The sequence below is a fragment of the Copadichromis virginalis genome, linkage group LG7 (genome assembly GCF_057382275.1).
Source record: "Copadichromis virginalis isolate Kocher_CV1m ecotype Utaka linkage group LG7, C_Virginalis_male_GT1.1, whole genome shotgun sequence".
Lineage (NCBI taxonomy): Eukaryota > Metazoa > Chordata > Actinopteri > Cichliformes > Cichlidae > Copadichromis > Copadichromis virginalis.
Window position 1 is genome coordinate 66,939,662 of NC_140624.1, and position 21,844 is coordinate 66,961,505.

Here is a 21,844-nt window from a genome sequence, read left to right on the forward strand (position 1 = left end):
GTTGAATATTTTTATTTATGACACTTCCACAGAAAACTCAGTTTTCCAGTACGGAAGTCCTACCTCTGGATGTGGCCTTTGACTCTCCTCGCTCCTCCTCGAGATCAGTTCATCCTTCTTTCTTAGTTCCTCCTCCCTCTCTTTCTCCCTCCTTGCTCTCTCAGCTCGAATCATTTCTTCTTCATGCTCCTTCCTCCTCTCCATCTCCACCCTGTCTCTGTCTTCCTGCTCCTGCCTCTGGAGTTGGAGAGAAGTGATGGAGGCCTTCGTGCTCTTTATGGGCACAGCTTTTTTTATCGTGTCTTCCTCTTCGTACTCGTCTTCATATCCTCCCTGGCTGAGCTCCTGCAGGCGCTGCTGCCTTCGCCTCTCTCTGCGTTGGGTCCAGTCACTGAAGCCTTCGTCCTCCTCCAGAGAATGAGAACTATTTGGCTTCAGGCTGCTGCCATACCTATGGAGAGAAGAGATGGAAAAAGAGTCAAGACAGGCAAGATCATGAGATCCCAAACGTGTTTAGCAAAATTCCAACCCTCGGACATATCCCATTTGCATCCTCAGGCAGTACTCAGGCTTTCAGTGTGATGTGTATTATAATAAAATACAACACAGCGTGAGACAAATTGAGCAATGCTTTGCTTAAACCGTGTTGTTATTATGGATAAAGTGCCCATTAAGTCAGTTAAATCTACCAGATTTGCTACTCTGTGGTCTCTGTTAAAGTCTCTGTTTTTCCATTACTCAGCAGCTAAGTCAACAAACTAGCTGATTAGTTCCCAGCCGGGAACTTGGCTGAAGTTCCTCAGGTTGCTCGATTCCACAATTTATGTCAAACCTCAAAACAGGGAATACAAATTTGATACTTCAATAGCTCAACCCCTGCTTTGTACACCTCTCTATTAAAATTGAAAGAAAATAACGACACAACAAGAATATCTTTAAATTAAATCTGGAGACAACTCCCCTTAAAAAAGAAGAAGAAAAATCAGGTGCAGGATGTCGCCATGGTGGGGAAAATAGTCCCTGTAGATTTCTAGTCTGGAAATAAATCACGTGCAGCCACGTTTCAGCCAAAATGTGACGCAGTCCACTCAAGACAATGCATGCAATTTCACCTCCATCTTAAATGGATACAAAAGTAAACCCTGGAAGAAGCCATGACTTCACCCAGTTTGAACAGTGAATGCATGGTGGAAAACGTCTGCTTTCACGTTCCAATACGTTCATTTTGAAAAACAACAAGTGTACAAATGCAGCATTAATCTTGAAAGTCCTGTTCCTGACGTAAGGAGCAGAGCTCAGTTTCAGTCAATCAAAAGGCATTAAGTGATTTTAGCAACAAGGTCTGTAGTGCTTTGTTGAACACAAGTTTCGACTTGCTACAGGATGGCATTAGTCTGGGAATCCTCTTGACTGGGAAAAAACCCACTGCACCGAATGCATGGAAATCATCCTAGCCCAAAAAATTGCAGGATACAAAGATAACAGTCACTCGTCAGAGGTAATCCATCACATTAAGTGTCCTTCAGTAAAATATTTTGGGAAGCAGTTGGCAGACCACCATATCATGAGAGGACAGATCACCACAAGCAAAAAAGACAACATTTCCTACAAGACCTAAAAATATAATAAGCTGAATGGCCGTAGAGCCACAAACAAATTGCATGCAGATGCCAACTTGACCCTGTTCAATCGCAAACTGATAGCAGGCCGATTTTGCCTTTTTGCCATTTTCTGTCGCTATGCAGACAGAAGCTGATTACGAGTGGTCACAGACGTGGTCACAGACGTGGTCCCAGTTTTTTAGGCAACCACTTCAAAAACAACGTGCAAGTTCACTGCAAGTTGTTGCAATAACGTCAGCCGTGCAGCCGTCTTCAATCACTGTTTTCCCTGGTATGACATTAACATTAACCTTAGACCAAAGAACACTAGCTTACTGCAAACACATTGACACATGCGTTATTTTTAGCTCGTTTTGAATTAAAAGGACAGGTTACTGCAATACCATCCTACAATATAATTCAGACCTTAAGGCGTCATTGAAAAAAATTCCTGAATAATGCACGAATCCTTATCTTCTCAGGGACACCAACGTAAACAGGACATTTGAACACATTATGAAACACGGGGTTGAGATCATCTCATTCCATAAAAGTCAGATTTTAAAACACAAGTGTGTGCACTTTAATGCTGAAGCTATTCCACATTTCCAGTCTAGAATATTTGTCACATCTGCAGCTGCTCACACAAAGGTGCGAGGTCCTCGCTGCCTGCTTCCCTCTGCACACATCGAACAGCCACAGGAGGAAATCAGCATGTAACATGCTATATACGATCTCATATTCTACTATGAAATATTTGAACTTCAATTTAGGCGTTAATTATTATGGAGCGCCAGTTATGTTTTGTCTAAATGGACTTAGCCCTGAACACTTATTCAACAGTCAGAAGATCTCCCACTCGATCCTGCTGATTAAACTAATAAGTGTGCTTCGTGTCTTTGGGAGCTGGCAGAGAGGAATTCACTCAGCATTCCCCAGATGATTAAGACATTCTGGTCCGTGGGCCCCCAACTGTAGAGTGGGAGCCTCCGCCTGAGCTCTCAGAAACTAATCTGTCCAAACAAACAGCAAAGTTTCTACTTCAGAATAAAGACGTCCAACATGAAGTCATCGAGTCCTGATAGGCAGCACTCGGTCACGCTCGATGACCTCTCCTGATTTACTGCATTTTATGAAAAATGGTACCGTTCCCTCTGAATGAAGGTAAGTGCAGTTAACGGCTACTCGAGGCCGGCTCTAAAAGCGAGTCGTCACTCCTCCCGCCTAATCAGTTTTGGACAGCAATGAATTTGTAAGTGCTCAGAATATTTCTTCTCATCGATGTTAACAGAGTGGACAAAATATTATTAGATGATCGACAGAGCTGATGTTTAACTAATAAATATGAATTAAATTGTATTTAATGAATAACAGATTGTATATAAAAGATTGGACCTCCTCAGTGTGACCAAAGCAATTGATTGATGCCATTTATAGCCAAAACCCCCCATAGCTAATGGCTCTGGCCATTAGCTATTAGCTATGTGGCTACACCCCTACTTATCCAAAAGAATCAGAAAAGAAAGCAATTCCTCATACTGATATTAAGGAGGGAAATCATGTGCAGAGCAGGCAGTAAACAGGGCTAATCCTTCTGTAACTTTGGACACTTTAACATGGGAGTCTATGGGGACTGACTTACTCTTGGAGTCTAAAGTGGACGTTAGAGGAACTGCAGCTTCCACAGTGGCTTCATTTTTCTGCCCTGAAGGTTGGTGCCTTGTATCAGTGCACTAAAACATATAGCTAATGTACATCAGTCTGAAAATGTATCTGCAGACTTAGAATTTTCACATCTTTTTGAATAAAAGAATATACTTGAGTTGTTTCTGATCATTTTTCTTCAGTGGAAACCAATGGGCTTGATGCTTAGAGCCACAGAGAGAGGCTAGTGGAATCAGAAATGGAGTCACTGTAGATCCAGTAAATGATAAAAGGCAGCATTTGCTTCAACCAACATTCACAAGCTCAAAATCTGTCAGCGCTTCTGAGCTCACTGATCTCGGGGTGAAACCAGCATTACGTCACCTGCATCTCACAGAACACCTTTCAATTACAAACCACAGCAGTGGAGCTACCTCATACTGACTCACCGCAGCCTGAATCCAGCTGAGCCTGTGACGTGATGAAGGAAAAGGTGTTGAAGATGCAAGCTATAATTAAGAGCCTGAAATTAAAAGTCAGCTGAGAGACCACGAGCTCCGACATGGAGGCTTGGTAGTAAACATTCTTTGGCGGTTGTGTAATGAGAAGGCAGCTGCGTGTTGGTCTTCATGTCAATACGACAGGATGGAAGAGGTTGTTTGTGGCATTTCCCAGTGGAAACATTTGTTTTATGTAACCAGACGTCTGTGAACCCCTGTAAAGCAGCCAGGCAGGCCGGGGGGAGCGTAACCGCTGCAGAAACAGGCTGAACTTTGAGGTTCGTGACTGGGAAACGTGATGACAAAATCTTTTAACTGCATCATCAGGAAATTAAAGAAAAACAAAACATGCAGACACAGTTAGCAGCTTGTTCAGGAAGTCATTGGACATGAGATGAGTGAATGAATAATGTTTGCACTTAGTAGCTTCCTGGGTTCTCATGACTGCATGGAGAAGGAATTCCACCATATTTAGATTCCTCCTACTTCCATGATTTAGAGTGAGAACATAGCCAGATTAAGCAAATTCAGGCCTTGAAATGGAATTGGATATCTAGATATCCACTGAAATCTACGGACTCTCAAGCTTCAGACCTTTTTTTTTATTATTTGTTAAAATTAAATCCTGATACCAGGGTTCATCTACGAGTGACTATGGCTAGAACGCCAGTGGTTCCATAACTTTGAATAAAACCTAACAGAGCTTAGTGCAGGGCAGGTCGGAGATGTAATTATACCGTTTCTTGAGCAGGTCTTGAATAATTGTTGAAGCCCAGCACTATATGGGGAGAAGATCACTAACTCATCTGCATAATATTCAGTCAGTCATGTTGTTGAAAGGTTAAAAGCTCAGTTTGCAGCTCCGTGATGAAGACCCATGTGTGTCCTTCACATAACACAGTGAGAAAGTGCTTTAAACCTCCATTTTCTCTGAGGGCCAGCAGGAGGTGACTGCTGAGTGGCAAAACAAACTGCACAAAAGTTCTATGGGGAACAATGTCCCCTTAGCTTATTAAGCCTTTCCTGTGCAGTCTTAAATCATGAATTTTAAGTCTTACCAACGACAACATGATGTAAATTTTGAACTTTACGTCACCCACTAGAGTCAAAAAGGAAAAAATAAAGCAGGGTGTGATTTCGTGCGGGCCTTTGCAAGTATTGAAAGAGTGTGTCTCAGTATCACAGTCAAATCTATCTCATTGCGTCATTGCATCTGGTTTCAGTGATGACAACATTCAGCTCGAAGCTTCAGAACGAGACTTCACTAAATAGAAAAAAAAAGGGGGGTGAACACAGACACTACGTCCCTTATATATGAGCCAGAGCTGCTTATAAGCAAGAAGTCACGTGTTGCAAACTGTTTAAAGAAAGAAAAAATTCTTTCTTTAAACAAATAAATATTCCAAAACAGCAACTAAAACCCACCAGCATGTTCCAGATGTCCTACTCGGAAAAAGGCTGCTTTTCGTACAAACACCATAACCAGAGATCACATTCTTTATATTTTAAAAGGAAGCGTTTGGGATGTAAAGGGCCTCTGCAATATTTTCTGTACTCACGTGTTCTCCTCTGGCGGCATCTCGCCGTCCAGTGATGACTCTCCGGGTGCTGAGCCGCTGTTCCTCCGGCGTAAAGACTCTCGAGCTCTCCGACGACGCTCCCTCTCCACCTCCTCGGCATCCTCGATGCTCCTCTGGGCCGTCAGCCTGGAAAGAAAGGAGCACTCCATTTCACTAAGAGTGCAGGCAGGTTTGAACACGTTCCATTGCCAACCATGTCATGATCTTTGGGACTTTTGTAATATTTCCTATTATGTTATTCATCCCTAAACAGCACAGTTTGGTGCACATGAGCGGGGGAGCAAAGACCGAAACAAAAAAAAACGAGTCTACCTTTTTTCCCTAACATACAGTCTGAAATGTTTACACCAGTTTTGTACTTCAGTAATCAAAAATACTGCCTGTATTTTTCAGTCTTATTAATGTGTCAGATCAAAAGACGTGAATTTTTCCTGCAGTAACTGAAGTAATTACTGCAGTAACTTTGAGACTTTTTGGGGGAATAATTAGTACTTTTCCATGTGGTATTGCTCCACATGGCGTACTTCTTTCAACAGAGGAGGTTGGGAAATGTCACAATCTTCATCATGTATCACACATGACCCAGATTCCTGACTCGCGGTCGTCTCTTGAGCCTCCTGGGTTTCTGAACAGTGAGTCTCTGAGGCCAGAAGAACATCTGCCGGGCCTCGGATGAGAAACACCGCCGTCTGTTTGCGCGTCAGATAAACACAATCGTACTACGCTTCATGTCAACATGAGATCACAGTATTTATTACAAACACAGTTGATCTTTATTTATCAGAAGACAGCGAGCCAAACGCGAGCACTCTTTGCAACAACGCTTTGATTTACACCAATGTCGGGGGATTTAAAGACAGCACCTCCCCTCACACGGAAACGGCAACATAAGAAAAAAAAAGTGCAACGTTTTCTTTGTTTATTTGATGGCCAACAATGAAAAAAAAAAACACTAGATATGTTGGTTTCAATTAAAAGAAGCAATTTGCAAATCAGCTTTCAGAGAAAAATGAGCTCACTGGTTATACAGGATAACGAATAACAAAATGAAGCAAAGTAAACAAATTAAAACCTAAAGAAAAGTTAATGTAAAGTGAGTGACACGAATCAATGATTTGAAAAAAAACAAAAGGGACCAAGTGATAAACCATAGAGGTTGAAACACGAGCAGAACGGTGGTCACCTGTGACTTCTGCCCTCGCTACCTCTCCAGGCTCCTACCTGTAGTGTCTGATTAACCATCGTTTAACTATCTGCCTGATTAGTCATTGTTTTTGGCAACAAGTATGGCCATTTCCTCAGTGGCACTTATATTATATTCCATTGTTTTGACATCAGATTTGATAGAACTGTAGATTTTTCTAATTTAGACTGAAGGGCCTAAATAAAGTGTCTTTTTACTCTTGTCCAAGTTTCTAGATAAATAGCTGAAAGCATTTTTAAATTTTTTTGAATTATAAAGTATATTGCTGAGAGTCTTGTGTTTATCCAGCTTCTTTCCCAGAAGAGGCATGTGGAGGACTAACAGTTGCGCGAGCTCAGGTGTCGAGTTACTAAGCTCACATTTGGCTTCTGTGTCACTAATAGATTGCTAACGGCTCCAAGGCTCCATCTGCTCCTCCGCCCTCATCTTTTCTTCAAAACAATGGATTGATGCAGGAGAACCGGCTGCATGATCTCTGATATTTACAGATAAGACTTATTTTAGGCACAGTTTGGTCTAAGCTGCGTTGTCAACTCCTTTGACTCGTCCTTCTTCCTGAGATCTCAGAGATTTAGTCTATATCAACAAAGTGAAGCTGCTCTTTGTTTTCAGCTCCAGTTTACTGGGAATAAACGTCTGTTCAGAATGAAGATCAGCTTTGGGTTCGGTGTTTTCTTTATGTTAATATCCTGCTCCTGCCAACTGAGAAGCTTCAACACTTCAGATTTCCTCTACTCTGGCTTTACTAAAGTCTTTGCAACTGAAATGTGCAAAGTTAGTCATTTAATTTCTGTAGGTATTGAAGTAGGAGGATGTTGGTGCAAGCCTCGGGACTTAAATTAAATGCGGAACAGCTCATTGGGATGGGTGCAAACTGCAAAGAAACAACAAAATCTGCAGATCTCCTCACCCTCAACGAGGTCACTTGAATAATGTGTTTCCCACTCTCTAAAAAGCATGGTTGGAAACTGGCTGGTTGACCTTTTCACAGATCATTTCCTCAAGGGTGGGTGGACACCAAAAGCATTTAGTACAAGCACTTCAGATGAATGATCGTGTCTCTGACGTGGCATGTGGTCACACTGATGGCTCAGCTCATAGCTTTGAAGTGTTTTATACTCCACATTGATGTATATTAGTATACATCTTTGTATATTAATACGTCTGTCATCCTGACATCGAATAAACTGTCCTGACACAATGACCACTGCTACCTGCACATTGAAAGCAAACACTGCTTCCCCTCACTTTCTCCATTTCAACACACAGACTATTAGTTTCTGGGCCACCTCAGCAAAACACCCTGCTGACCCACATCCATCTATGCTCGGGCCTCTCCACCCCTTTCCATTCTTTCATTTCCTTTTGCTGCTCCCTGCCTACAGGAAGGATGAAAAACTGACTGAGGGAGGAAGACATATCAGAGCTGATAAGAGCAGAGTTCATCAGCACGCTGGTTCAGGAGATATGATTCAGCACACACATCTTAGGTACTTTTCAAAGATTCTATGTTTCCTGTGCAATAAAGGGCCAAGTATCACAGATTGGATAGTGGCCTTAAAAAGAGGAGGAGCTAAAACAGCTAATTTTAGATAGAGGACAAACTGACTGGCTGGACCAAGGCCCAGTACAATATGGGCAAGGATTATTTTGAACTGTGAATCATACAAAATGACTTTAGAATTTATTTATTTTTTTAAAGTGGCTGTAGTCATTATCATGGGAGGAAAGGAGGTTGGGGTGGATGGGTCATGAAAATAATCAAGACGGCAGAACTTAATAATATGACTTTCCAACTCCAACAGGTGGAATGTTTCTGAGTAAAACTATCAGCACAGTACCTGCGTGTAATATCTTGTGGCAAGTATAAACCAAAATGACCTACAAATGCCAAAGAACTATTCAATAATCCTATGTGAGCCCTAAAGTGGAGCACAGTTGGCACATAAAACCTGGCTCTGCTTGATTTGCTGCTGTCAGCAGTTTGGGTGTTGAAAACTGCCGAGCTTTGACCCAGCAGACTGTTTGAGTGAAACTCACCACGCTGTCCTCTCATTACGTTTCCTTTCTGCAGTCAGCACTGTGGGATTCTGTCATGCCTGGCAGCTGCTCAGACTGATTCGGGCTAAATGATTAATCTCCATCAGAGTGTTTCTAAAATACCGGGATTACAGTTAGCTTTACTTCCTCCTTCTCATGATTTGTGTCATCAAAATCAAATCATTTGCAATGTTTAATCATTGCTGCAGAACAGAGATGTCTGCGCTGGTCCTAAACCTGGCTCACAGCTTGGAGTTGCTCTGTACTCTGTCAGGGTAGTTTTGCTTCTCCAGACAATTAAAACAAGCACAGCGCACTTGTTCTACCTCAGCAGGAATCAAACAGGTTTTTCTCCAGTCTTGTGTTGCTCTTCTGTAAACTGACACCACAGGCATGACCGAGCACGCCGCTTCCCTGAACCGGTCCTCAGATAACGGCCGACAGAGCGCCCTCCAGCCCTTGAGGTCAGTGTGATTGACAGATTACACAAATAAACAAGAGGGAACATATGAAAGCAGGTTCAAGTGAGGAAAGTGGTTACAGTAAACAGAGCAGCAGATGTGCTTCATGAAGGTTTTTATTAAAACATTTATTTCTTCGCTCTTGTGGTGTGTGGCGTGCAATGATATTGGCATTTCCACTTTTTCCTTCCATAATAAATATCTGTGCATCCATTCTTCAGTTTTCTTAACCGCTTATCCAATCTAGGGTAGCGGGGAGGCTGGAGTTGTCCCAGCTTTCACCTTATGTGGTCAATCGATATTTTTGGAAGAAAAATGAAAAAGGAAAAGCAACGATGGCAAATCAGCCATCAGAAAAAAGGTCACAAGGTCAGCCAGAGGCAAGACCAAGCAGGCAGCTGTTGGCTACAGCTGCAAGAAATCTAAATGCATTAGTTACAGCCAGATTTATTTTTTGTATTTCTGCTGTAAAGTTTGGCATTTTAACAGGTAGTCTTTGAAAACGGACTCACTTTTGGAGAACACCTCAAGTGGCCATTCGAGGAACTGCAGCTGTGTACACTTCACTTTCATTTGGATGAAATTAATCCAATGCAACTCTAACGGGAAGAAACTTAAAATCGTCGCATCCCAAAATGCTGTACTGCTTCTTTAAGAATAAACTGCTTTCTTGTGTTTTGGAGACACAGCCGGTTGCTAGCGGATCTAATAAGAGAAAAAGAAACCCTAAGCTTTGTAATCACCAGCATTTGTAGCAACCAGCAGAAAGAACCAGAAACACGACACACAAAGCCACAAACCAGATAAAAGCTTTGCCACCTGCCAACAGAGTCACTAAACTGCACACTGCCATGCTCTCCCTGTCTGCACTTGTCCAGGCTTTAACTTTATTGTCCAACCATGTTTCACCGGAACAAGAACAAAGGAGGGATTCATCTCAGGAGAAGTGAGGTTAATGTATTAAATCCTCCGCTGCTCTTTCGCAAGCACACACTTTGTCATCGCAGGGCTGACTGGCTTCAGTGGCATAATAACATGGTTTGCTCTCAGGCTGAAAGAGTGCCAGGCCTCGTGGGACAGGCACGGATGATGGGAAGACGTTTGCAAGATGAGGTCATGGCAGTGTTGAAACAAGTCAGGACAGCGGATCAATTACAACAGAAAAGATTTCCATTTTCCTATTTGAAAAAAAAAGTTATGGGAGTCACCAGACGAGCAGCGAAGAAGCAGCCGAGCATCACAGAACCACAGGGTCAAAGTTCACAGAATTTATGAAGAAATATCCCCCATCTGTCCAAACACGGGTTATTTATATTTGAGGCCCCAGATATTTAAATACAGTGGAAGCCCGACTTACGAATGCCCCATTTAACGAAAAATTCAAGTTACGAAGGTACTTAACGGCAATATTTCTGCCCGTGTTACGGCAAAATGCCCGTGTAAAGAAATCCGCTGGCTCTGATTGGCTGAGCCGACAATGCCCACAATGCCTTCCGAATCATGTGACAACCCCCTTGGCTTTCGTACTTGCGCTTCGCTGTTCCCCTTGAATGACGTATTGTTGTTGCAGTTAGCAATTAGCCGATAGCCTTTCGTTCACTCAAAAGGCGCGACGGGTGCTTCGACTTACGAAAGACCCTCGGGAATGAATTAATTTCGTAAGTCGGGGTTCCACTGTATTATGATTTAACCCCTGAAATTATTGCCAAGTCTGCATTTATAGCTCAACCTCATACCTGTTCTTAAAAATGTTTCGGTACATTTATAAAAAAATTTAAAAAAACTGTGTTGTCCGAAATAATGATTGCATGTCACACAGAAAACCTCTCAGCACAGATTCTGCAGCTTAACCTGACCTTCAAATATTTGTTTCATCAGGGAAGTCCTAACGAGGTTAGCAAACTCCAGGACATCAGCATTACATACTCTGTGCATGCATACAGACAAGATGACACTAATAGACACACATGTCACACAAAAATTATGACATGCATGAAATTGTATCAATCAAGCAAATCGTTATTTCAAACATAAGTATCAAATATATTAGAAAAGTGGTGATAAAAGAGTTTAGAATTTATCTTTACAATAAATACATATCAGTGTTGTTTTCCCTTTGTTTCTATGCAAGAGACAGGGCGCTAATGCTACAGTGTCACAGTCACTTAGTCAATGTGCTCGTGTCAGAACAAATTCTTTGGTAGGGCAATCAACGGTTTCATAGGAAAGAAAACAGATGATTTTACAGATGATCTATTCATTCAGAGGTCTGAGAAATGGACTACTAATGAAAAACAAGCCCAAGTTTGCGCAACTGTGGACTAAAACCAAACATAACAGTGACATCTGGCTTAACTAATGTTTGCATCTACGTGACGTTTCCTCTAAGTCGACTCCAAATTCACTGACATCATGTTAAACATTTCTGTTTTATTAAAACTGATTGCTTAAAATTAATATTTTCAACACATTTAACATCAACACTGGAACACTCTGTTTATGCTACGGATTGTACCTGTAATGTGATTACTGCAGGAATTGCTTTGTGTTGATTTTTAACTTTGCTTTGTGCCTTCAAAGAAAGATATTCTGTATACTCATTAGGGAAAGTTATGAGTGGAACCGTACCCACAGGTGTTTATTGTTAACTGGTAATTAGGTGACATTTCAGGTCATTTTAAAGAGAAACAAGAAAATAAGGTAACAAAGTACTTTCTTTGGTGTACTGCATTACTTTAAGTACTGATTAATGCGTAACACTTTTTGATTAACGACCCCAACACTGAAACTGATAGTGGTCCCAGCACAGAGCCTTGGGGCACAACAGTAATCCAGTTTCAGCTGCACCCATCAACTTTCACACAGTGAGTTCCTGCTTGATGGACAATTTGAAACAATATTGTGACTTTAACGAAACAAGTGTTTAATTAAAGCCTCAACAATATTACAGCCGGCCATCTGCCTTGTTGGAGTGAAAGAACTCCAACAAGAATTTATTTTTTATTTTCTCCAAACAATAAAATTGATGTGATGATCCAAACTTTTTCCTGCAGTGGCATCAGCAGGTGAGAACTCCAACATATTGGCAAATGTCTTAATAAGTCTTCAGCGACTAGGAACTGAATTATATACATTAAAGGGCTCTCAGAGATGAACAACAGTTACCAGTATACATTCAACTTTGGATAAACTGGTGATCTCTGGTGATCCTCTTATTTTTTCCATCCAGCAACATCATTAAATTCTTAATTTTACCATTAAATCGGTGCTTAAATCAGGACCTAAATCCCGCAAACCATAAGCCACAGCTGCACTAAATTTATAGCATGCAAACACAGTAATCATTGCCCCTGTTCAACATCAGAATGTTACCTTGATGTTTTGCTTAGATCACTGCTATAGTAACTACAGGGGCAATAGCATGCCAGTAGACTCTGTAGTGTGTTATTTGTATTAATTCCCTTCCAAAACCTTGCATCATTACCTGGTACCCATAAAACGGGTTGTACTGAATTTATTTCTAGAACTGTGTCCAGGCAAAGAGAGGAAACCAAGGAAATAAACTTTATGCTTCTTTGTGCATTTAAATGGAGGATTGCAGCATCTGAAGCACATGTGCCTCTTGTTCCTCACCATGACAACGGCTCAAACATTTTTGACAAGGAAAATGTGCCTAAATATTTCTGTTCCAGCCTGGGGCTCTTGAATCAATAAACCTATGACACTCACTGTCCCTGGAGGAGAATATTAAACAGGCTAGAGCTGCCAGATCTCTTTCGAACTAGAAACAGAGCCGCCATGTCCTGATTCAAGTGATTCAAATGTCCTCAGCTCTATTCTGGTATCTTTTCATTCAGAAAAGGTTCAGTCAAAGACACCTGGACCTGCAGGTGTTTCTTTAGTTCAAAACAAATGATTATTTTAAATTTGAAGAAATCTACAGACAGACCGGCAGCTTCAAAAGCACTTCTGAATAACTGAGATTCTGCACAGTGTTTTGTAAGGTAAGTGCTTTCTCTCTTCTTTGTTTCAGGCATTTTAATTAGTTTCTTAGTTAGTGATGACAGAATAAATGCCAACTGAAAATAAAGCAAAGAGATAAGAGAAGATATATTTCTGCATTGCAGTAAAAAAGTGGAACAAATCATCCCGCAGTCAGACACAAATAGTCTCGATTAGAACTCCAGCAACATCGCCAGAGACAGTAATCACCATGTTATGGCTGGATCTCTGGGTGTCCAACCCCCCCATGCAGAGCACAAACAGACCACTTACCCCCGAAGTCTGGGAATCCTGCAGGTTTGCTTGCACACAGGCTTTAAAGGAGAGGGCGAGTGAGAAAGCTCCTGCAGTAAAATGTAACCCAAAAAAGTAACTTCAAGCAAAAGTTTGTCATTCTATAAATGTTCTATAAACTATTCTATAAATGTGGATCAATGGAAAATTAAAAGAACACAGGGACGCAGCAAAAGTGGAAAACAGAATCTTGTGCGATCGCTCCATGAGAATCCAAACAAATCCGGAACCCAGCAAGACCATCTATCCCCAAACAAACAAACAAACACAAACTGTGTATCTGATTGCATCCAAACCTTTATTTTACATTAAAGAGGCAGAAAACAAAAAAGCAACAGGCGGAGAGGTGAGTGGCCTGAGAACAGAGAAGCTGGGAAAGCTTTTTCCATGTGAAAATGTCAGGGTGGACTTTTAACAAAGTTCAAATTACTTGAGTGATTCATGTCTCAAAATTACAAGATTTATCCTGAGAAATTAAAAGGTTATTCTCTGTGTCTACCTTAAATGGAACTTTTCTAACATTTTCCATGGAATTTAACACATGAGATGTTTTTACTGCATACATGTGTGACCGTGAACTTATTTTACTGCTAACAGTAAAATAAAAATGAAGCCCATGGCTCCACGTGTAAAAGTTCACCATCCACTGGCATGTAGCACCAAATCACAACAACAGTTACTTCAAGGTGCTTTATACTGTAAGGTTAAGACCCTACAATAATATAAATAATACACATCATCCGGGGAAGAAGGATTTCTTATCTAGTGTTGAATGCTTTGTTATGTTTTAATGTTGAGTGTATTTTAGTGTTGCATGTTCTTATTGTATTTATTGGATCTTCTCCTGGAGAGACTCCGCCCCCTGCTTTCCCTAATTACCCTCGCGGGGTAAGTCCCGTTGTAAAAATGCATAAAGACACCCCTGGTACATTAGGATGGCTGACTGTTGCTGCTTCACTGTGTTTAGCGGAAGCGGAGCTTGCGAACTGCGGAATCGACCTTTATTGTGCTTAGTTTTCTTTGAATTATCCTTTCCCCTGATCAGGATACATTTTTTTATGCTGTAAACAAAATATATATTTTATTATTTTAACCAGATCTTACCAGATCTTTTTATTTTTTTATTTTTTTGCACATGTCGAGGAGCGTGTCAGGCTACATTTCACTGTGTGTTATACTTGTATAACTATGCATGTGACAAATAAAGAACCTTGAACCTTGAACCTTGAACATGTCTTTCTGTTCCCTTCTAACTTACACCCTTGACACACATACTCTGATAACTCAACTTTTAGACCAACAGAAAATTGCTCAGTATGTAAACTTCAAGTCTGTAATAATCTAAAAACAGTACTTTCCACCTTTTTTACTTTTCCAACTAAATTTAGATGTAAAAGGAAGTTTTGGGGTGTTTTAAGGCTGTGACTGGATTAACACAGACAACTCTCTGCTACTTTCAGGTATAGTTCTCGTCAAAAGACCGCATTGATATATTGAACGTCCAAGGGAACTAAAACCTAGGTGATGCTACAAATGGCTCCTAACAAATTTAAATTTACAATAATGGGTGCAGTTTATGAGCTGAAAAAACAGATGTTGCCCTCACATGAGGGCAGATAGCAGGAACGTTTTTGGTTCCTGGGTTTTTAGGCTATCATTCGATGTTTACTGAAGTGAGAGCGATGAAAACCTGTCATCTGTTCTCAGAGATACGACCCCTGGAAACAGGAAGCCCCGCTGTGTTTACTTTCCCTCCATCCCTTTAATGAGGACAACCTGCAGAGGGAGGGAGAGTTCAGGGCCCCCATCACTCAGCAACTTACGCCACTCCAACTCCCTCCAAACATTCTTCGCTCTATCTCCCTGCACCATAAACACTCAGGAAACCCACCCAAGTGTGGGGGATTCGAAGGTCAGAGGTCGCAGCACTCAGGCTGTTTTGAGGCAGGTATGCCTCCTGGGTGACATCACTGCTGCGGGCTGAGCCAGGCCCCACCAAGCTGGCAGGAGGAGGGCAGTGTTTGTCTCCCACGCAGAGCTGATTAAAAACAGATCAACTGCCTGCCTCGACCCGATCCAATGATTTGAGCTCACACTGATGACATATTCTGTGTTTGTGTCCCTGTTGAGATCTATCGTGAAATAATATTTGTATCTAGTAAACAGTGTCAGCTTGTCAGATACACCAATCCTGCTCAGGTGGAGGAGAAAAGCTAAAATATTTCAGAGGTTTGCTCGCGTGGCATCGACAATGTTTTCCCCTCACGCCAATCGGTTGTTCCTTTAAGCTATGTTACGTGCTTATTACACAGGTATTTTTAAGATTAAACCTTTTCTTTGAGTTCTTCTGATCACACACATCTAGTGTTAGTGCCACTGAAAAGGGACATTATGGAGAAGTCTCTGCAGAGCTTGCATTTCTGATTGGTCTGGGTGATGTCACTGCCTGTAGTCCTGGCATGCTTTTGATTGAGTTTCAGTTTTGTTTCTATGCATACAAAGACTTTTTTTTGTTTGTTTTAAACTTAAACGTTTTAAGCTTATCTTTATATAACAAACATGGAAAACACTATAAAGACTATTCATTGTTATGAGATAGCTCATGCCCAAGTAATCCTGAGTTGGACAGAAGGTTAAGAAAATGGATGGAGGGAGGTCTGGTTGCTTCATTCTTGGCAATGTAACATCAGTTTCCAAATTGTGCATGCCAGATTTTTGAATAAACTGTCCCAGAAGTTTCATGTTTTTAGATTCTTCTGTTTAAGAGAATTTTAAGAGGGCACAAAAGTAAAATGTTTGCATAAACAAGCGCTCCACCCCTGTGCTGACTGAAGGTGCACACACAGACTGTACAAAAGATGTTGCTATCAGATTTTAAAAGGGAAGAACTTTGATTTATCTTTAATGATCAGAGGGGGCGACTCTTCTGGTTGTACTGTCGTCAATAAATACTTCCAATTTAAGTTATTTGATAATAAATTTGTTATGAAATTTATGATCAGTCAAAAATATATTATCACGAGTAAGCTCACTGGCCAATGACCAGCCAATCAGTGTGGAATGCGTTCATTTTCTCAGTCGCACACTTTGCTCATCACATCCATCCCATTTTTAATGTGACCATGATGCTCAAGTTAAAAATGACTCTTTTATATACAGTCTGTGAGTGTTACCTATCTACAAAACAAAAGATTGATTCAGATTGTTGCCAACGAATGTTAAGTTGATCTAAGCTAATCAGTTAATGTTTTCCATGAATAAATTGACTCACTTTAAGTCACTCGAATGTTAATAAATTCCTAAAACATATGTGGGAATCTCTGAAATGATTATAGATCAAATAACAGGAGAACACATTTGTATCTGGAAGAAGACACTGGTGTAAAAACTCAAGAAATGTCTAAACAGTCTGGATGAAACTGACCTGTTTGATAACAAAAGACACAAAAATGCCAAGTGAATCACTGCACCTTCAATTTTGAGCTGTGCAGTCTTTCTGGTATTACGTCATTGCTTCCGTCAGCTCCCCAGACTGAGGACATCTGCTAAGTGGACTGAATCAGAGTGACACACTGCCTCCTCCAGCTGTTATCTGTGCATAAACAAAGCCTGAATACCGTTCTCACTGTGACTCAGAGGTTTACTCTGAGCCCCCTGATTACGACACCTCTAGAGTCGCCGAGGCACCACGAACGCTCGTAAGTGAATACTCAGCAATGTCAGGACAGTCTATGACAAATACATGCATCAGTTCTCTGTGGAGAAACTTTGAGTCAATGGAAAGTCTCCAAATAGAGAGATGAGTTCAGACATTTGTCAAGCATATGATGCATTTCCTTACACGACTTCAACAAACACAACTGGGACTTTTACAACACAGAAACACCTACTCAAACTCCAGCGTTCACAGATGGAGCTCAAACACTAGAGACCTGAGGACAGTCATCAATACATGCAAGGATTGTAAACCCAATCCAGATCACAGTGGACCCAAACAGATGCAAAATGCATAATCTCCACTGGAAATTCATTAGTTGAGCAATACTGTTATCCCAGAGTGACACATTCTCAAAGTTAAGAGTCACACATGCTTACAGGTTACGCTGAAATGACCAAGATTAAAACAAATCCACCTAAATGTGAATATAAAACATGGCATGAAAGAGCTGGATCTCAAATTTGCTTGAGAGGATACCTCTATGGACTGAGCTAACACTCGTTAATATGGGTCATGACTGACTTTATCCTGAGTCGCTGCAGAGACCGTTTTGGATGATGTAAAGTTTTGTCTTTACTTTGGTTTCCCTCGCAGCTTCCGTGGTGCACCAACTGCTCTGAAGGATGTTACCTCCTATTTAATTCAAACCGTCTGTTTTAAAACTCATCTGTACAGATGTGGCAAAACTGAAAGCCAAGTCAGCCAATAATTTATGTCTATGAGGGATAAAAAAAGATAAAACATCCTCCCTCTACCGCGTGAGTACCTCAGCATGTGAGCGTGCGTTATCATCTCTGTTAAAAACCACAGTCGCACTGGAACCTCACACAGGATGAAAAACAAAATCTTTCCCAATAGACAGGACGTGCTGCCACCCGTACGAGCCCAGAAAACAAAAGACTGACTCAGGTGACCTTTCAACTCTGACACTGGTCACTGACACCACTTCCCTTCTTGGTGAAACAGAGAAGCCCTGGGCGTAGGGCTCGCCTCAAACCTCCACACTTTACAGTCTTACATTTCCTTTTAAGTGTGTTTTTAATAGAAAATAATAGAGTACAAAGTAGATTTTAATATGATTCCTTTGTTCTTTTTTAGGTACACTGAAAGGAGGTAAGGCGATTCAAAATCCCTAAATCCCCCCAAAACCCTGCATGACCCAAAACACTCCCAGTAATCCCACTGTTCCCATTATGTTTACAGTACAAACACACACACTCTTTATCTTGATGTGCTGATATGAAACCCTTCAGTCATGCTCCAGAGCTTTACGGGAAAACCTCACATGTCCTGTTTATTGACTGAAGCAGAAAAAGAATGAAGAACTGAGTGAGTGAAATGTGAGTGTGTTTGTGTGGTGTTTAAATATTAACCCGATTCTTTCTCTGCGAAACAAACAGGAACCAGCAACACGAACGGAAAAACGGATCGACCACATACCTCATCAGGTTTTGTAAACCCTGTTTGCTGGAGTTTCTCCTCACCAGAGCCTTGGACATGCTTTCGCTTCTTTGCTTCTTCTGCTGCTTGGAAATCTTCTTTTCTCCCTGTGGTAGAAATAAAACAGACCACACCGGCCGCTGAGATTAGCTTTCTCCTCTTGTTCCAAATCGACAGTGAAGGCAGCTGTCTGTCCTGCAGCCGTATCAAAGCCCAGAGCTCAGAATGAGTGAGAGAGAGAGCGTGTGTGATACACTGTTAAAGACTCTTCACACACACACACTGTCTTATTGTTGTAAATCTCACCACAGTGCTCTCCCCTGCAGTGCTGGTTGGGAATGTCAGCAAGGCTCAGAGGGACTCCCTCCTCTATCTCTCTCTCTCTTTCTCAGAGGCTGGGTTTTTAGTCATTACACTCCCCCCCCCTCCCACACACACACACACCTCACCCCCCTCCCTCTGTCCTACATGTGGTTTTCATTGAAGAGCTCAGAGCAGCAGGGCCCAACATCTCTCTCTTTCGTCTCTTTCTTCGCTGCCTTTCCCTGTTATTCTGGGTCATGTGGTCTCCCCCGAGGGGGTATGAAAGATGATACCCTCAACACCCCACCATCAGCCCCCCCAAAATATTCACTACTGAAACATCCTCAACTCCTCCCCAACATTTCAATCCCCCTCCAAATGCCCTAACAGCACTTTATCACAGAAGAAAACATGGAATATAATAAAAAGTGTACACAAAAGTACTGATATTGGAGACAAATACAGCTTCTATGGATGCAAGGAGTTTTGTTTGGTTTACATACTATACTTGAATGTTCTAGTGACTTTTGTCCACCAGCACTAAAGCAGGAAACTATTCTGCAGAAAGGTGATAAGGCTGGATGACGTGCCCAAAAGGTGATATTCTCTGGTATTACAAAAAGGTAACTTGCAGTGTTGCAATTTCATGAGCTGCCACTTGAGGCCAACTCCAAAAAAAAGAGTCAATTTCAATAAACTCGAGTTTTAAAATGTCCAACTTCACTGGAGAAATAAACTTCTTTACAATGTAGGGAAAAAAGAAAAAGTGTTTTGGCTTCAGACGATTCATCTTGGAACTGATGTGGATTCCCGCCCTGGAGTGGATCTGTTCTTCACAGTCACAGGACCTGTGGAGGGGTCATGGTAAAGTCTGCTGAGGAATGGGGAACATCCACCTTTTAAATACCACGGGTGGTTTATTGTCTGTTAATTTAAGTCTACACTGAAAGCTGTCAATCTGTTAACCATGACTGTTATGATCCTCTAAGTTGCAGCTCCCTGGTCTCACAGGTACAGAGTATTAGGGCCACTTTAAGAAAAAGAAAATATTTTGCTTGTCATTTCAAGAATAAAGTTGAAATTTTGAGATTAAAGTCAAAAATTTATTTTGAGAAAAAAAGTTGAAATGCGTAACTGCCACGACTGCTGTGCCCTCTACAAAATACCTGGTGTGTGTGTGTGTGTGTGTGTGTGTGTGTGTGTGTGTGTCTCCAGTACTCTTAGGGGCCCTGGATGGCCTGGTTCTCCTGGAGACATCTCTTCTGCCTCTGGCTCCTGGGGGGGGGCGGGCGCACACACACACGAACACACACACACACACACACACACACACACACACACACACACACACACACACACACACACACACACACACATACACACACACACGACAAGAACTTATGTGCCTGTGCATTTTCAAATTTTTGTATTCTAGGTGCTGTATGTTTGTTTTTCTTGTAGGTGCGGCAGTTGCCAAAATATTGTGCATTTCTGTTCGTACTCTATGCTTTTAATATCATCTCCTATCCCCCCCACCCCTCCCTGCCTGACCTTTCTTAGACATTTTCATACTTTATACCACAAATAATGTAATACCTAAAATAACAAATAGAATTGAATACATGAGGAGCCTATAGAGGATTTATGATCTTGGAAAAGCAAAATGTGTTTGGCACAGCAGTGAATTCAGATCATAATTCTGATTGTAAAAGCAGCCACACAGGATTAATAAGAAAAAAAACTTTTGTGCCACAAAGTTTGTGTGTAAACTACATGTGCCTACTCTCTTTCATTTCAACATGTATCCATGATCCTTAAAGGAGAATCACTACGAGCGATGAGATGAATGTGGATGGCAAGAAAGAATGTGGGTGCATGAGACCCTCAGTTGCAGACAGCTATACAGCCGATTGTTCCAAGTGTACTTTCAACTCCGCCTTTTTAATTAAAAAGCCCTTTATTCAGAAAAAGGTTTTCTCAAACTACTGTTCATTGCTGACAGGATACAGAGGTTTCATGAACCTTAACATATACTGTCAATACTTTATTTTAATTTTAAATCATTGCATCTACTGCGCTCATTTAAATATTGGTTTAATGCTACAGAAGAAACAGTGCCACAAGATTGTGTAATTAACAGTGCGAAAGACATGATTAGAGAAAATACAGAAAGAATCATTTTTCCCTTGAATGGAAAAAAACTGTTCCAATTGTGGAAATAATGATGGCATTGTAACCTTCGTCTGGACTGTGATGTCCACTCCGGCTGAACTCGTAGCCGTGTGCCCTTCAGACTCAGACAAACAAACTCTACGTTTTGGTCTTCGCCCACTTCTTCAAAACCCTCACACATTTACAACACACCGCTGTTGCTACAGTTACCAGCTCAAGCAGATCTTACTCAGTGGCACGTCAAACAAAAGGGCATTCTGGGAAGGGAATTCATGGTGTGGCGGCCCCCTTTCATGCTCAAGCTCATAAAACTGAGCAGAGAAGTGACTGACCTGAACAACCTTGACACTCGCACACTGTAAAACAAAACAACTCCCCCAAAAAACAGATCAGTTTTTTGCCAACTTACATCTACTGAGACTTGAAACCCAAAGCCTTGAAAAAAATTTAAAGAAGAAAAAAGGCCAGTTTTTTTTTTCTTTGAGAAACGGTGTGTACATCCTCTGGTCTCCAGAAGAAATGCATGAGAAGACAGTGCTTCATTAACCTTGATTAATGCTCTCAGTAAACTGGCTCCAAATACTAAATCCTCCAAGTGCTAAAAACTGCACTTATAACTGCCACCTGAAGCTGCCTCAAAGAGTCTTTCTCTGTACACTGTGCCATTTTAAAATGCCCAGTACAAATTTTTTGAGCCTATAGTTTTCCACTTTATAACAGCTCTATGATTAATGTGCTTTAATTAGTTTTAATTCTGTTTTTCAAAGAGTCTAATTCAGTACAGGAAGCCCTGGTTTTGTAGGCTATGAGAAAAAAAAAAGCAAGATTACATCTCAATTTTTTATTTTCTTATTTTAACGATTCATCTATTTGGATTTTGTTTGT

The 21,844-nt window shown here is 41.2% G+C and overlaps 1 protein-coding gene across 1 annotated transcript in view; it reads right to left on the bottom strand.

Annotated features, from left to right (window-relative positions):
• lsp1a (lymphocyte specific protein 1 a) overlaps positions 1 to 18,860 on the bottom strand; it is a 46,901-nt gene extending 28,041 nt beyond the window's left edge. The window contains exons 1-4 of the mRNA XM_085464870.1: positions 18,791 to 18,860; positions 18,485 to 18,591; positions 5,305 to 5,451; positions 64 to 451 (exon numbers count right to left, since the gene is read on the bottom strand). Of these exons, the coding sequence (XP_085320996.1) occupies positions 64 to 451; positions 5,305 to 5,451; positions 18,485 to 18,543 (594 nt within the window). The 5' untranslated portion in view covers positions 18,544 to 18,591; positions 18,791 to 18,860. The remainder of the gene's footprint in view (positions 1 to 63; positions 452 to 5,304; positions 5,452 to 18,484; positions 18,592 to 18,790) is intronic.
• Between the last annotated feature and the right edge of the window lie 2,984 nt (positions 18,861 to 21,844).